This window comes from Bombina bombina, chromosome 1 (genome assembly GCF_027579735.1).
Source record: "Bombina bombina isolate aBomBom1 chromosome 1, aBomBom1.pri, whole genome shotgun sequence".
In the NCBI taxonomy this organism is placed as follows: domain Eukaryota; kingdom Metazoa; phylum Chordata; class Amphibia; order Anura; family Bombinatoridae; genus Bombina; species Bombina bombina.
Genome location: NC_069499.1, coordinates 64,661,624 through 64,677,136, shown reverse-complemented (window position 1 = coordinate 64,677,136; position 15,513 = coordinate 64,661,624). Strand labels below are relative to the sequence as shown.

Sequence of the window (15,513 nt, the reverse complement as noted above, 5' to 3'; positions counted from 1 at the left end):
GAGATGAACCGGAGCATGCAGAAAAAACTGACTGGAAATTTTTGATGCGTAGCAAAGAGCGCCAAAAACGGCCCCTCCCTCTCACACACAGCAGTGAGAGAGAAACGAAACTGTCATAATTAACACAAGCAAACTGCCAAGTGGAAAAATAATGCCCAAATACTTATTCACTCAGTACCTCATTAATGCAAACGATTCTACATTCCAGCAAAAACGTTTAACATGAAAAATACCTAATAAAAGGTTTAATGTACTTTTACAGAGTAATTCCGGTGAAATACCATCCCCAGAATACTAAAGTGTAGAGTATACATACATGTTCATTATAACGGTATGGCAGGATTTTTTCATCAATTCCATTCAGAAAATAAAAACTGCTACATACCTCAATGCAGATTCAACTGCCCGCTGTCCCCTGATCTGAAGTTTTTACCTCCCTCAGATGGCCGAGAAACAGCAATATGATCTTAACTACTCCGGTTAAAATCATAAGAAAAACTCTGGTAGATTCTTCTTCAAACTCTGCCAGAGAGGTAATAACACGCTCCGGTGCTATTGTAAAATAACAAACTTTTGATTGAAGTTCTAAAAACTAAGTATAATCACCATAGTCCTCTCACACCTCCTATCTAGTCTTTGGGTGCAAGAGAATGACTGGAGGTGACGTAGAGGGGAGGAGCTATATAGCAACTCTGCTGGGTGAATCCTCTTGCACTTCCTGTAGGGGAGCAGATAATATCCCAGAAGTAATGATGACCCGTGGACTGATCACACATAACAGAAGAAAAGGGTACTTGCAGGAAATAAGGAGACTTGCCTGGGCCCAAAGTTATTCGAACATTTGCCATGAGGACTTGTCAACCAAAAGAGGCTGTTCATAGAATGACTTAATTTAGTGCAACAACTTTGTGTATTCGGTTTCCAATGCCCTTTAATCCTCATTTTCCTCCTTTTAATTAAATAAAAGGTGAGCAGGAGCATGTTAAAAAAAAGTCTGTGTTAAAGAGAGAGTATAGATAAGAAAAGTCCAATATGTCCAGAATCAGGAGCATTTGTTTATGTATTAATGCTTCAATATATGTGACATATTAAAAAAAAAACACCTATCCGCAAAACCATAAAAAAAACAAAAAAACAACAAGGGCTAGATATATCAAGACCTTTTCTCCACTTTGACTGCAGGTTTGCACAAGCTGTCCACCAGTGATTGATAAATTGAGCTCCAAGGGGCAGATAGAGTAATAAAACCACGAAAAGGCATGATGGGCTGTTTTCAAAATGATCTGATGAACCAAAAGTGTTATGGCAATACAAAACCAAGATATATAATTTAAAAGTGGGTAAATTAAGTCTTGTGCTTAAAAGAGTTAAATTTGATCAATTTATGAAATATTTCATGGCCAGGAGCTTACAATACCCATCTGAAGGTATGTAATAAAAGTTCCTAGTAGGTTCAAATACAAAACATCAACAGAAGCATAAAGGTAACATTCTTATGACATGAGTTGACATGAGTCAAATAAACATATCCAAGCAAACATAATATAAATATGCCAAGCTGTAAGGACTAACTTTGTCTCAAAATGAGATTAATCATTTTAACCAATTATAAAGAGAAACTAGAGACGGTAAACACGTTTGTGTATGTAAACCGGATATTAACAGGGACATAAATACATTTTAAAAAAGGCCATAATAATAAAAAATGACATCTAAAAAAATGACATAATCTGCTAGAGCATGTAATTTTACCACTATTCTCTCTACATAGTTAAGTAACCACTCGGGAGCCAAACTGCTTTTTGTCTCCAAGGAGAAACTACCAATAAGCAGAAGTAGTCACTGGTCTAGAGTGAAACTTTAACAATATATTTAACTCCTTTGTGGAAGTTGGGAATTTGTGTTAAAAGTACTTGAGTACTTGCTCAGAATAATTAGAGCATACAATATCTTCATTATTATGGTCCGCTTATATACCCTCTACAATGTGACAAAAAACAAAACAAAAAAAAAAGGACTTTAATATCTCTTTAACTGGTCAAATATGGAAAACCATATTCTCATGTGTTGGATAACAATATGAAGCTTTCTTCCAGCAATTATCCAAAGAGTTAGTGAAACTACAAAAAGAAACACAGAATCTGAACATTATACATACAGATTGTCTTCTAACCTTAAGAGCTTGCAGTTCACCTTCGAGCTGTTTTGAGAAACTGTCACTATGTTCTCGTAACTTGCGTTCCTTTGATGCTTCTGCAGTTGCATCTTCAAGTTGTGCTTCCAACTATTAAAAATAAACTTTATTACTGTAAAATCATTTCAAAATGGATTTGCAGATAAAGAAAAAAAAATCATTATTCCCTAAGCCTTTTTACCTGCCAAATATTCAATTCATATATAAATAATTTTTTTTACTTGAAAGTCAAAATCAAACTGTCATGGCTCAAACAGAGCTCAGTTTAAGAGACTTTTCAATTTATTTCTATTATAGAAATGACTTTGGTCTTTGGTATCCTTTGTTGAAGAACACATCTAGACGCAGCCAGCAATACACTACCGGGAGAGCTAGCTAATAATTGCTGGCTACACACATTTGCCTCTTGTGATTGGCTCACATATGAGTTCAGCTAACTCCCACTAGTGCTGTTCTGTGTTTAAATGTACTGTTACAATAGTTACAGCAAGCATTAGCATAATAAAATATTTTAGTCACCAAAGCCTGTGCCTTTTTTAATCAAATTACGGCATCTATAGTGTTTTGTGAAATAAGGGAATTAAAAGCATATGTAAAATGTACTTCTGAACAAAATCTGCTTTTATACATACAACTTAAAGAAGCTTTATTTTTATAATGCTAAACAATTTCTCATTTTTATTAAAAGTTCTTTGAATTTATCGCAATTTTTCCACCCACAAAATACAACTAAGTTCTCGTCAAACATTTTACAAAGCAAATTAAAAAATGTCTAGTAGTTACCTCTTTTCTGGCTTTCTCAGATTTACGCAATTCCTGGCGCATAGAATCAATTTTTTGCATGACAACTTCTAACTCTTCTTCTTTGTCCCGGAGTTGCCGTGAAAGCTTTTGTTTCTGAGAGCGCAGGTCGGCCATCTTCTCATTGAGTTCAGAAAACTCTTGCAGAACGACCTTCCTTTGCTGGTTGGCATCCTTAAGTTCCTTAGTGTGGGATTTTAACCTTTCCTGAGCTTCAACAAGTTGCTTTATTGAGAGTAGAAAAACAAGAATAAAATATGTAATATAATGCAAATAAGAAATAGAGGCATACAAAATAACCAATGGAGATGAAATTATAAAGCTCTTACGTTCTTCTAGCACAGTGCTTTCCAAACTGTGTGTCGGGACACACTAGTGTGTCGGCAGCAGTGTGTAGGTGTGTCCCTGCTTCAGCACAATTTTTTTTAAATTTAAATTTATTTTTTAAAATTGTTTTTTGGTTTCTGACTTTCCACCTGCCTGCTACGCATATCACATGGTTGACATGTGATTGATACCTAGTGGGTCACAGATCATCTTAACCAATTGGCACAGCTCAGTGGGAACTGAAACTATTACCATTGGCGGATTTGGCGGCACATTGGCTCCTGACTGCACGTGTAGTCTCCTTAATTGGCTCGTGAATGCAAGTGTAGCCAATGAGTGGAACAGCAGTGTGTTTGCAGCGTGGGCAGTAGTCAGTCGGTCAGTCGGTGGCAGCTTAAATGCTGAGCTGAAGTCAGAAGTCAGTGGGATTTTTTTGCAACTAGCTCCCAGTAGTGCATTGCTGCTCCTGCTCTTGATATATGGATAGGAAGTGGAAGCTTAAAAATGCTTGATGATGAAATGTGAGTGTCTTTATCTAATATTACACCAAATATTCTGAAACTGTGTTCATCCCATCAACCTCATACATCCCATTAAAATAGTAAGTAGCTATTGGTGTTGTTAAACTTTTTTTAATTCTTGCACATACATACTGTTACTTGTAAATGCATTTTGTTATTAGATAATTTATGTATGTGTCTGTATCTTTTAAAACAAGTTAGTTTAACCTCCTTTTTGCTAGTACAACTGAATTACTGTGTCGCGAAATGATGTAGGTCTACAAAGTGTGTCACCAACATGAAAAGTTTGGAAAGCTCTGTTCTAGCAGATAACATTTGTTTGGAAGTACTATGAGTAGATTATTAAAAATAGCAGACTGCCTGTGGGAGTATTTTGAGGATCCATGGTGGCTCCATTACATCCTTAATGACTTAGGCATGCTACCACTGTGGCAATGTCTTAAAGGGACAGTCTACACCAGAATATTTATTGTTTTTTAAAAATAAAAAAAATAGATAATTCCTTTATTACCCATTCCCTAGTTTTGCATAACTAACAGTTTTATTAATACACTTTTTAACTCTGCGATTACCTTGTATCTAAGCTACTATGGACTGCCCCCTTATCTCAGTGCTTTTTACAGACTCGCATTTTAGCCAATATATTTTAGCTGGCTCCTAGGAACTCCACGTGTGTGAGAATAATGTTATCTAAATGAAACACATAAACTAACATCCTATAGTGGTGAAAAACTGTCAAAATGCCCTGAGATTAGAGGCGGCCTTCAAGGGCTTAGAAATTAGCATATGAATCTCTTAGGTTTAGTTTTCAACTAAGAATACCAAGGGAACAAAGCAAAATTGGTGATTAAAGGGACAGTTCACCCCAAAAAATTCTCCCCCTTAAATTATTCCTAATCATCCATTTTACCTGCTAGAGTGTATTAAATTGTTTACAAGTAGCTCCTTTACTCCTATTTCAGCATTTGAGATAGCTGATTTAGCCTTTGTTATAGCCACCTTTACTGAAAGTTTCGATACTGGAGTATATGCTATTGACAAGCCTAAGTAAACACAGCCAGCAGAAGAAGTTACACTCAGTGGGATGCAGGATAGTTAAGTAATAAAATAATAATTCTCCATTGTTCTCTCTATGTATTGAGCTTTGGTGTTCAAGACAAAATATAAGATAAGGAAGCAAGTCTGTGTGATAACATAATGAGATCTGATATTACCTGAAGCTCAACCCACTGTAATAGGCTGTGGTTTAAAAGCACAAAACCAGCTACTTCATATACACAAATAAACCTGAAAATGCCATTTCTGAAATAGTTTATACTCTGCAGCTGGTATAACAAGTTATTGAAAGTACATTAATGGAAAAACTATTTTACAGTGTACTACCCCTTTAATGTAAATTTGAAGATAGTTTAAAATGGCATGCCCTATTTGAATAATACAAGTTTGTTTTGGATTAGACTGTCCCTTTAATGTACACACAGCTAAGGCTTGTGTGAGCCCCATGTATACCTGAGAATGAGGGCACAAATAAAATATTTCCATCGGAAGAGGCCCAATTAAAATATATTGATGGGATCAATTGCCCTTTTGGAAGACTTGCTTTGAAGCTTGGTGGTCACCACAAACTGTCCCTCTGCCTAAGAGATGAGCATCTGTTGTGAAAAGCATACATTTGTGTTGCTGTAGGCTGAAAGATAGAGAGCCATATGCTAACAGTTCCTAAAACCCTCAATATGAGCCTTATGAAAATGCAAGAGAAAATCCCTGTCTTGTTGATTAATGAATAGGAAAGATGGATGGGTCTGCTGATGACCAGATGAGTAGGTGGGAGTGTCACAGAAAGAGTTTATAAAAACAACCACTGATCACGGTGGAGGAGATCATGGAACTATTTGGGAGGTTGATAATCTAACAACGAAGCAGAAGGCACTGCAGGGCCACATTTGTGAGAACCAAGAACGGACATCTATGGCAGCATGAGGATCTATGATTACGGCACAAAGCGAAGCACGTAAGATCTTTTCTATGCACACTGGTTTTCTTTTTTTTTATGGATTTTAATGTTTTAATCTAAAATGGCCCTTTAAACCACTTGGCAGTAACACACTACATCATTGCAGATACTGATAAGACGGAGTGATCCATACATAACATGCATCAATGAAAGCCACGATATAAAGAAAATGTACAGGCAATGCATATACAATACTATGCTACGTTAGAATTATTTTAAAACCAGGCTATTTCTTATATCTAGCACAATCGGTAAATAAACTTATAAAAGAACTGGCTTACAGATTTTCAGTTAAAAAAAGAAAATGTATGCTTACCTGATAAATGTATTTATTGCCGGATATGGTGAGTCCACGACGTCATCAATTACTAGTGGGAATATCACTCCTGGCCAGCAGGAGGAGGCAAAGAGCACCAAAGCAAAGCAGTTAAGTATCACTCCCCTTCCCACAATCCCCAGTCATTCGACTGAAGGGAAATGGAAAAAGGAATAACACAAAGGTGTAGAGGTGCCTGAGGTTTAGTAAAAAACAACTGTCTTAGATCTAAGGGTGGGGGTCGTGGACCCACCAAATCCGGAAATAAATAAATTTATCAGGTATGCATACATTTTCTTTTCTTTCCTAAGATATGGTGAGTCCACGACGTCATCAATTACTAGTGGGAACCAATACCCAAGCTAGAGGACACAGATGACTAGGGAGGAAAAAAAGACAGGCGAACATAAACTGAAGGAAACACCGCTTGAAGAACCTTTCTCCCAAAAGAAGCCTCAGCTGAGGCAAAAGTATCAAATTTGTAAAAGTTTGAAAAAGTATGTAGAGAGGACCAAGTTGCAGCCTTGCAAACCTGTTCCACCGAAGCTTCATTTTTGAAAGCCCAGGAAAAGGAAACAGCCCTCGTGGAATGAGCTGCAATTCTCTCAGGAGGTTGCTGACCAGAGGTCTCATAAGCAAAACAAATAATACTTCTCAACCAGAGGGAAAGAGAAGTAGCAGTAGCCTTCTGACCTTTACGCTTGCCAGAGAAAAAAACAAACAGGGCAGAAGACAGGCGAAAATCCTTAGTCGTCTGTAGGTAGAATTTTAAAGTACGCACAACATCCAAGTTGTGTAACAAATGTTTCTTATGCAAAGGATTAGGAAATAGAGAAGGAACAACAATTTCATGATTGATAGAAAACCCAACTTAGTACGAAGAACCGCCTTATCAGCATGAAAGATAAGGTATGCAAATCACACTGCAAGGCCGAGAGCTCCGAAACTCTCAGAGCAGAAGAGATAGCAAAAATAAATAAAACCTTCCAATATAATAACTTAATATCCAAGGAATGCAATTGCTCAAACGGAGCCTGCTGTAAAACTTTAAGAACAAGGTTAAGACTCCAAGGAGGAGCAACAGACTTAAACACAGGCCCGATTCTGACCAGGGCTTGACAAAAAGACTGAACATCTGGCACGTCCGCCAGATGTTTATGTAACAAAACAGATAACGCAGAAATCTGACTGACAATCCCTTCTCCAGGCCCCCCTGGAGGAAAGACAAAATCCTAGGAATCCTCACCTTACTCCAAGAGTAGCCCTTGGATTTACATCAAAATAGAAATTTACGCCATACCTTATGGTAAATCTTTTTAGTAACAGGCTTGCGTGCCTAAATCATAGTCTCAATAACCGACTCAGAAAAAGTAAATTTATGCTTACCTGATAAATTAATTTCTTCTACGATATGACGAGTCCACGGATTTCATCCTTACTTGTGGGATTTATCCTCTTGCTAACAGGAAGTGGCAAAGAGCACCACAGCAGAGCTGTATATATAGCTCCTCCCTTCCCTCCATCTCCAGTCATTCGACCGAAGTTAGGAAGAGAAAGGAAAAGCCAAAGGTGCAGAGGTGACTAAAGTTTAACAAAAAACATAATTTATGCTTACCTGATAAATTTATTTCTCTTGTAGTGTATTCAGTCCACGGATCATCCATTACTTATGGGATATATTCCCTTCCCAACAAGTTGCAAGAGGATCACCCAAAGCAGAGCTGCTAAATAGCTCCTCCCCTCACATGTCATATCCAGTCATTCGACCGAAACAAGACAAGAAAGGAGAAACCATAGGGAGCAGTGGTGACTGGAGTTTTAATTAAAATTTAGATCTGCCTTAAAAAAGACAGGGCGGGCCGCGGACTGAATACACTACAAGAGAAATAAATTTATCAGGTAAGCATAAATTATGTTTTCTCTTGTTAAGTGTATTCAGTCCACGGATCATCCATTACTTATGGGATACCAATACGAAAGCTAAAGTACACGGATGATGGGAGGGACAAGGCAGGAACATTAAACAGAAGGAACCACTGCCTGTAGAACCTTTCTCCCAAAAACAGCCTCCGAAGAAGCAAAAGTGTCAAATTTGTAAAATTTTGAAAAAGTGTGAAGCGAAGACCAAGTTGCAGCCTTGCAAATCTGTTCAACAGAGGCCTCATTCTTAAAGGCCCAGGTGGAAGCCACAGCTCTAGTGGAATGAGCTGTAATTCTTTCAGGGGGCTGCTGTCCAGCAGTCTCATAGGCTAAACGTATTATGCTACGAAGCCAAAAGGAGAGAGAGGTTGCCGAAGCTTTTTGACCTCTCCTCTGACCAGAATACACGACAAACAGGGAAGAAGTTTGACGAAATTCTTTAGTTGCCTGTAAATAGAACTTCAGGGCACGGACTACGTCCAGATTATGCAAAAGTCGTTCCTTCTTTGAAGAAGGATTAGGACATAATGATAGAACAACAATCTCCTGATTGATATTCCTGTTAGAAACCACCTTAGGTAAAAACCCAGGTTTAGTACGCAGAACTACCTGGTCTGAATGGAAAATCAGATAAGGAGAATCACAATGTAAGGCAGATAACTCAGAGACTCTTCGAGCCGAGGAAATAGCCATCAAAAACAGAACTTTCCAAGATAAAAGCTTAATATCAATGGAATGAAGGGGTTCAAACGGAACTCCTTGAAGAACTTTAAGAACCAAGTTTAAGCTCCACGGAGGAGCAACAGTCTTAAACACAGGCTTAATCCTAGCCAAAGCCTGACAAAAAACCTGGACGTCTGGAACTTCTGCCAGACGTTTGTGTAAGAGAATAGACAGAGCAGAAATCTGTCCCTTTAACGAACTAGCAGATAAGCCCTTTTCTAAACCCTCTTGTAGAAAGGACAATATCCTAGGAATCCTAACCTTACTCCATGAGTAACTCTTGGATTCGCACCAATATAAATATTTACGCCATATCTTATGGTAAATATTTCTGGTAACAGGCTTCCGTGCCTGTATTAAGGTATCAATAACTGACTCCGAGAAGCCACGCTTTGATAGGATCAAGCGTTCAATCTCCATGCAGTCAACCTCAGAGAAATTAGATTTGGATGGTTGAAAGGACCTTGTATTAGAAGGTCCTGCCTCAGAGGCAGAGACCATGGTGGACAGGACAACATGTCCACTAGGTCTGCATACCAGGTCCTGCGTGGCCACGCAGGCGCTATCAGAATCACCAATGCTCTCTCCTGTTTGATCTTGGCAATCAGTCGAGGTAGCAGCGGAAAAGGTGGAAACACATAAGCCATGTTGAAAACCCAAGGGGCTGCCAGAGCATCTATCAGCGACACTCCCGGGTCCCTGGACCTGGATCCGTAACAAGGAAGCTTGGCGTTCTGGCGAGACGCCATGAGATCCAGTTCTGGTTTGCCCCAACGAAGAATCAGTTGAGCGAAGACCTCCGGATGAAGTTCCCACTCCCCCGGATGAAAAGTCTGGCGACTTAGAAAGTCCGCCTCCCAGTTCTCCACGCCTGGGATGTAGATCGCTGACAGGTGGCATGAGTGAGACTCTACCCAGCGAATTATCTTTGAGACTTCTAACATCGCTAGGGAACTCCTGGTTCCCCCTTGATGGTTGATGTAAGCCACAGTCGTGATGTTGTCCGACTGAAATCTGATGAACCTCAGTGTTGCTAACTGAGGCCAAGCTAGAAGAGCATTGAATATTGCTCTCAACTCCAGAATATTTATTGGGAGGAGTTTCTCCTCCTGAGTCCATAATCCCTGAGCCTTCAGGGAGTTTCAGACTGCGCCCCAACCTAGAAGGCTGGCATCTGTTGTTACAATCGTCCAATCTGGCCTGCGAAAGGTCATCCCCTTGGACAGATGGACCCGAGAAAGCAACCAGAGAAGAGAATCTCTGGTCTCTTGATCCAGATTTAGTAGAGGGGACAAATCTGAGTAATCCCCATTCCACTGACTTAGCATGCATAATTGCAGTGGTTTGAGATGCAGGCGCGCAAATGGTACTATGTCCATTGCCGCTACCATTAAGCCGATTACTTCCATGCACTGAGCTACTGACGGGCGTGGAATGGAATGAAGGGCACGTCAAGCATTCAGAAGCTTTGATAACCTGGACTCCGTCAGGTAAATCTTCATCTCTATAGAATCTATAAGAGTCCCTAGGAAGGGAACTCTTGTGAGTGGTAATAGAGAACTCTTTTCCACGTTCACCTTCCACCCATGCGACCTCAGAAATGCCAGAACTATCTCTGTATGAGACTTGGCAATTTGAAAACTTGACGCTTGTATCAGAATGTCGTCTAGGTACGGAGCCACCGCTATGCCTCGCGGTCTTAGCACCGCCAGAAGTGAGCCCAGAACCTTTGTAAAAATTCTCAGGGCCGTAGCTAACCCGAAGGGAAGAGCTACAAACTGGTGATGCCTGTCTAGAAAGGCAAATCTTAGGTACCGATAATGATCTTTGTGAATCGGTATGTGAAGGTAGGCATCCTTTAAGTCTACTGTGGTCATGTATTGACCCTCTTGGATCATGGGTAGGATGGTTCGAATAGTTTCCATTTTGAATGATGGAACTCTTAGGAATTTGGTCCAAGATTGGTCTGAAGGTTCCCTCTTTCTTGGGAACCACAAACAGATTTGAGTAAAAACCTTGCCCTTGTTCCGTCCGCGGAACTGGGTGGATCACCCCCATTACTAAGAGGTTTTGTACACAGCGTAGAAATGCCTCTTTCTTTATTTGGTTTGCGGATAACCTTGAAAGATGAAATCTCCCTTGTGGAGGAGAAGCTTTGAAGTCCAGAAGATATCCCTGAGATATGATCTCCAACGCCCAGGGATCCTGGACATCTCTTGCCCAAGCCTGGGCGAAGAGAGAAAGTCTGCCCCCCACTAGATCAGTTTCCGGATAGGGGGCCCTCTCTTCATGCTGTCTTAGGGGCAGAAGTAGGTTTTCTGGCCTGCTTGCCCTTGTTCCAGGACTGGTTAGCTTTCCAGCCCTGTCTGTAACGAGCAACAGTTCCTTCCTGTTTTGGAGCGGAGGAAGTTGATGCTGCTCCTGCCTTGAAGTTACGAAAGGCACGAAAATTAGACTGTTGGCCTTTGATTTGGCCCTGTCCTGAGGAAGAGTATGACCCTTACCTCCAGTAATGTCAGCAATAATTTCTTTCAAGCCGGGCCCGAATAAGGTCTGCCCTTTGAAAGGAATATTAAGCAATTTAGATTTAGAAGTGAGACCAGGATTTAAGCCATAGCGCTCTGCGCGCCTGGATGGCGAATCCGGAGTTCTTAGCCGTTAGTTTGGTTAAATGTACAACGGCATCAGAAACAAATGCGTTAGCTAGCTTAAGTGCTTCAAGCTTGTCCATAATCTCATCCAATGGAGCTGTGCGAATGGCCTCTTCCAGAGACTCAAACCAGAATGCCGCAGCAGCAGTGACAGGCGCAATGAATGCAAGGGGCTGTAAGATAAAACCTTGTTGAACAAACATTTTCTTAAGGTAACCTAATTTTTTATCCATTGGATCCGAAAAAGCACAACTATCCTCCACCAGGATAGTGGTACGCTTAGCTAAAGTAGAAACTGCTCCCTCCACCTTAGGGACCGTCTGCCATAAGTCTCGTGTGGTGGCGTCTATTGGAAACATTTTCCTAAATATCGGAGGGGAAAAGGGCACACCGGGTCTATCCCACTCCTTGCTAATAATCTCTGTAAGCCTTTTAGGTATAGGAAAAACGTCAGTACACACCGGCACCGCATAGTATCTATCCAGCCTACATAATTTCTCTGGAATTGCAACTGTGTTACAATCATTCAGAGCCGCTAATACCTCCCCTAGCAATACACGGAGGTTCTCAAGCTTAAATTTAAAATTAGAAATCTCTGAATCCGGTCTCCCCGGATCAGATCCGTCACCCACAGAATGAAGCTCTCCATCCTCATGTTCTGCAAACTGTGACGCAGTATCGGACATGGCTCTCACATCATCAGCGCGCTCTGTCCTTAACCCAGAGCTATCGCGCTTGCCTCTTAATTCTGGCAATTTAGATAATACCTCTGTCATAACAGTAGCCATGTCTTGCAAAGTGATTTGTATGGGCCTCTCTGATGTACTTGGCACCACAAAATCACGCGCCTCCTGAGCGGGAGGCGAAGGTACTGACACGTGAGGAGAGTTAGTCGGCATAACTTCCCCCTCGTTGTCTGGTGATAATTTCTTTACAGATAAAGACTGACTTTTATTTAAAGTGACATCAATACATTTAGTACACATATTTCTATGGGGCTCCACATTGGCCTTCAAATATAGTGAACAAACAGATTCATCTGTGTCAGACATGTTTAAACAGACTAGCAATGAGACTAGCAAGCTTGGAAAATACTTTCAATAAATTTACAAGCAATATAAAAGACGCTACTGCGCCTTTAAGAAGCACAAAAAAACTGTCACAGTTGAAATAACAATGATCCAAATCAGTTATAGCAACCAAATTTTCACAGTAAATATATTAAGTTAGCAAAGTATTGCACCCACTAGCAAATGGATGATTAACCCCTTAATACCCAAAACGGATAATCAATTTAACAATTAACGTTTTTATCACAGTCAAACACACTGTCAATAAGTTTTATCACCAAAGTACCTCACAAAAACGATTAACATGCCAGTAAACGTTTTAAACATACATTTTAAAGGTTATGTAGTGCTATCAATAAGCCTGCTACCAGTCGCTTCTACTGCAGTTAAGGCTCATACATTACTTCAGTATTAACAGTATTTTCTTAGTCAAATTCCATTCCTTAGAAAATTACTTTACTGCACATACATTCATCAGCCTGATACCAGTCGCTACTACTGCATTTAAGGCTGTACTTACATTACATCGGTATCAGCAGTATTTTCTTAGTCAATTCCATTCCTTAGAAAAATATTTTACTGCACATACCTCATTTGCAGGGGACCCCGCATGCTATTCCCTTTCTGAAGTTACCCCACTCCTCAGAATGTGCGAGAACAGCCAGTGGATCTTAGTTACTTCTGCTAAGATCATAGAAAACGCAGGCAGATTCTTCTTCTAAATACTGCCTGAGAGAAAAACAGCACACTCCGGTGCCATTTAAAATAACAAACTTTTGATTGAAGAAATAATTAAGTATAAAAACTCCACACTCCTCTCACACCTTCCTACTATGTTGAGAGTTGCAAGAGAATGACTGGGTATGACATGTGAGGGGAGGAGCTATATAGCAGCTCTGCTTTGGGTGATCCTTTTGCAACTTCCTGTTGGAAAGGGAATATATCCCATAAGTAATGGATGATCCGTGGACTGAATACACTTAACAAGAGAAATATATACCTGTCTTAAAAACTGACAGGGAGGGCCGTGGACTCGTCATATCGTAGAAGAAATTAATTTATCAGGTAAGCATAAATTTACTTTTCTTCTACAAGATATGAGTCCACGGATTTCATCCTTACTTGTGGGAAACAATACCAAAGCTACAGTACACGGATGAAAGGGAGGGACAGGAGAGGAACCTAAACGGAAGGCACCACTGCTTGAAGAACCTTTCTCCCAAAAACAGCCTCAGAAGAAGCAAAAGTATCAAATTTGGAAAAAGTATGAAGAGACGACCATGTTGCAGTCTTGCAAATCTGTTCAACAGAAGCATAGATTTTAAATGCCCATGAGGAAGCCACAGCCCTAGTAGAATGAGCCGTAATTCTTTCAGGAGGCTGCTGTCCAGCAGTCTCATACGCCAGATGGATGATACTCTTCAGCCAAAAAGAAAGAGAGGTAGCCGTAGCTTTCTGACCCCTACGCTTTCCAGAATAAAGAAAAATAATGAAGATGATTGACGGAAATCCTTAGTCGCCTGCAAGTAAAACTTCAAGTCACGGACCACGTCCAGGTTATGCAACTTACGCTCCTTCTTAGAAGAAGGATTAGGACATAATGAAGGAACAACAATTTCCTGATTAATATTCTTATTAGAAACAACCTTAGGAAGGAAACCAGGTTTGGTATGTAAAACCACTGTATCAGAATGGAAGATAAGATAAGGCGAATCACATTGTAACGCTGAAAGCTCAGAAACTCTGCAAGCAGAAGAAATAGCAACCAAAAACAAAACTTTCCAAGATAACAGCTTAATATCTATGGAATGCATAGGTTCAAACGGAACCCCTTGAAGAACATTAAGAACTAAATTCAGACTCCAGGGTGGAGCAATTGGTCTAAACACAGGCTTAATTCTGGTTAAAAGCCTGAGAAAAAGGCTGAACGTCTGGAACATCTGCCAAACGTTTGTGTAATAAAATTGACAAAGCAGAGATCTGTCCCTTTAAGGAACTCGCTGATAACCCTTTCTCCAATCCTTCTTGGAGAAAAGACAGAATCTTGGGAATCCTAACCTTACTCCATGAGTAGCCCTTGGATTCACACCAAAAAGATATTTACGCCATATCTTATGATAGATCTTTCTAGTGACAGGCTTATGTGCCTGAATCAAAGTATCAATGACCGCATCAGAGAATCCCCGCTTAGATAAAATCAAGCGTCCAATCTCCAAGCAGTCAGCTGCAGAGAAATTAGATTTGGATGTTGGAAAGGACCTTGAATGAGAAGGTCCTGTCTCACTGGGAGTTTCCACGGAGGCAGAGAGGACATGTCCACTAGATCTGCATACCAAGTCCTGCGTGGCCACGCAGGCGCGATCAGAAAGGACAACGCTGTGTCTGTATGAGACTTTGCTAGATGATAAGTCAAAGCCTGAATCAAGATATCGTCCAGATAAGGCGCCACTGCTATGCCCCACGGCCTGAGAACCGCCAGAAGGGACCCTAGAACCTTTGTGAAGATTCTGGGTGCTGTGGCCAACCCGAAGGGAAAAGCCACAAACTGAAAATGTTTGTCCAGGAAGGCAAACCTTATGTACTGATGATGATCCTTGTTAATAGGAATATGAAGGTATGCATCCTTCAAGTCCACGGTAGTCATATATTGACCCTCCTGGATCATTGGTAAAATTGTTAGAATAGTCTCCATCTTGAACGACGGAACTCTGAGAAACTTGTTTAGACTCTTGAGATCTAAAATGGGTCTGAAAGTTCCCTCTTTTTTGGGAACCATGAAAAGATTTGAGTAAAACCCCTGCCCCTGTTGCAGTCTTGGAACGGGACGAATTACCCCCATAGTAGAGAGGTCTTAACACAACGTAAGAACGCCTCTCTTTTTATCTGGTCTACAGACAATCGTGAAAGAAGAAATCTCCCCCTTGGAAATCCTTTGAATTCCAGTTGATACCCGTGGGTCACAATTTCCAGTGCCCA

The 15,513-nt window shown here is 40.4% G+C and overlaps 1 protein-coding gene across 4 annotated transcripts in view; it reads right to left on the bottom strand.

Annotated features, from left to right (window-relative positions):
* Positions 1 to 15,513, bottom strand: part of CDC42BPB (CDC42 binding protein kinase beta) — a 422,828-nt gene that overhangs the window by 154,901 nt on the left and 252,414 nt on the right. For all 4 annotated transcript variants that reach the window (XM_053697422.1, XM_053697423.1, XM_053697424.1 and 1 more), the window contains exons 13-14: positions 2,978 to 3,220; positions 2,174 to 2,284 (exon numbers count right to left, since the gene is read on the bottom strand). In XM_053697422.1, coding sequence (XP_053553397.1) covers positions 2,174 to 2,284; positions 2,978 to 3,220 — 354 coding nt within the window. The remainder of the gene's footprint in view (positions 1 to 2,173; positions 2,285 to 2,977; positions 3,221 to 15,513) is intronic.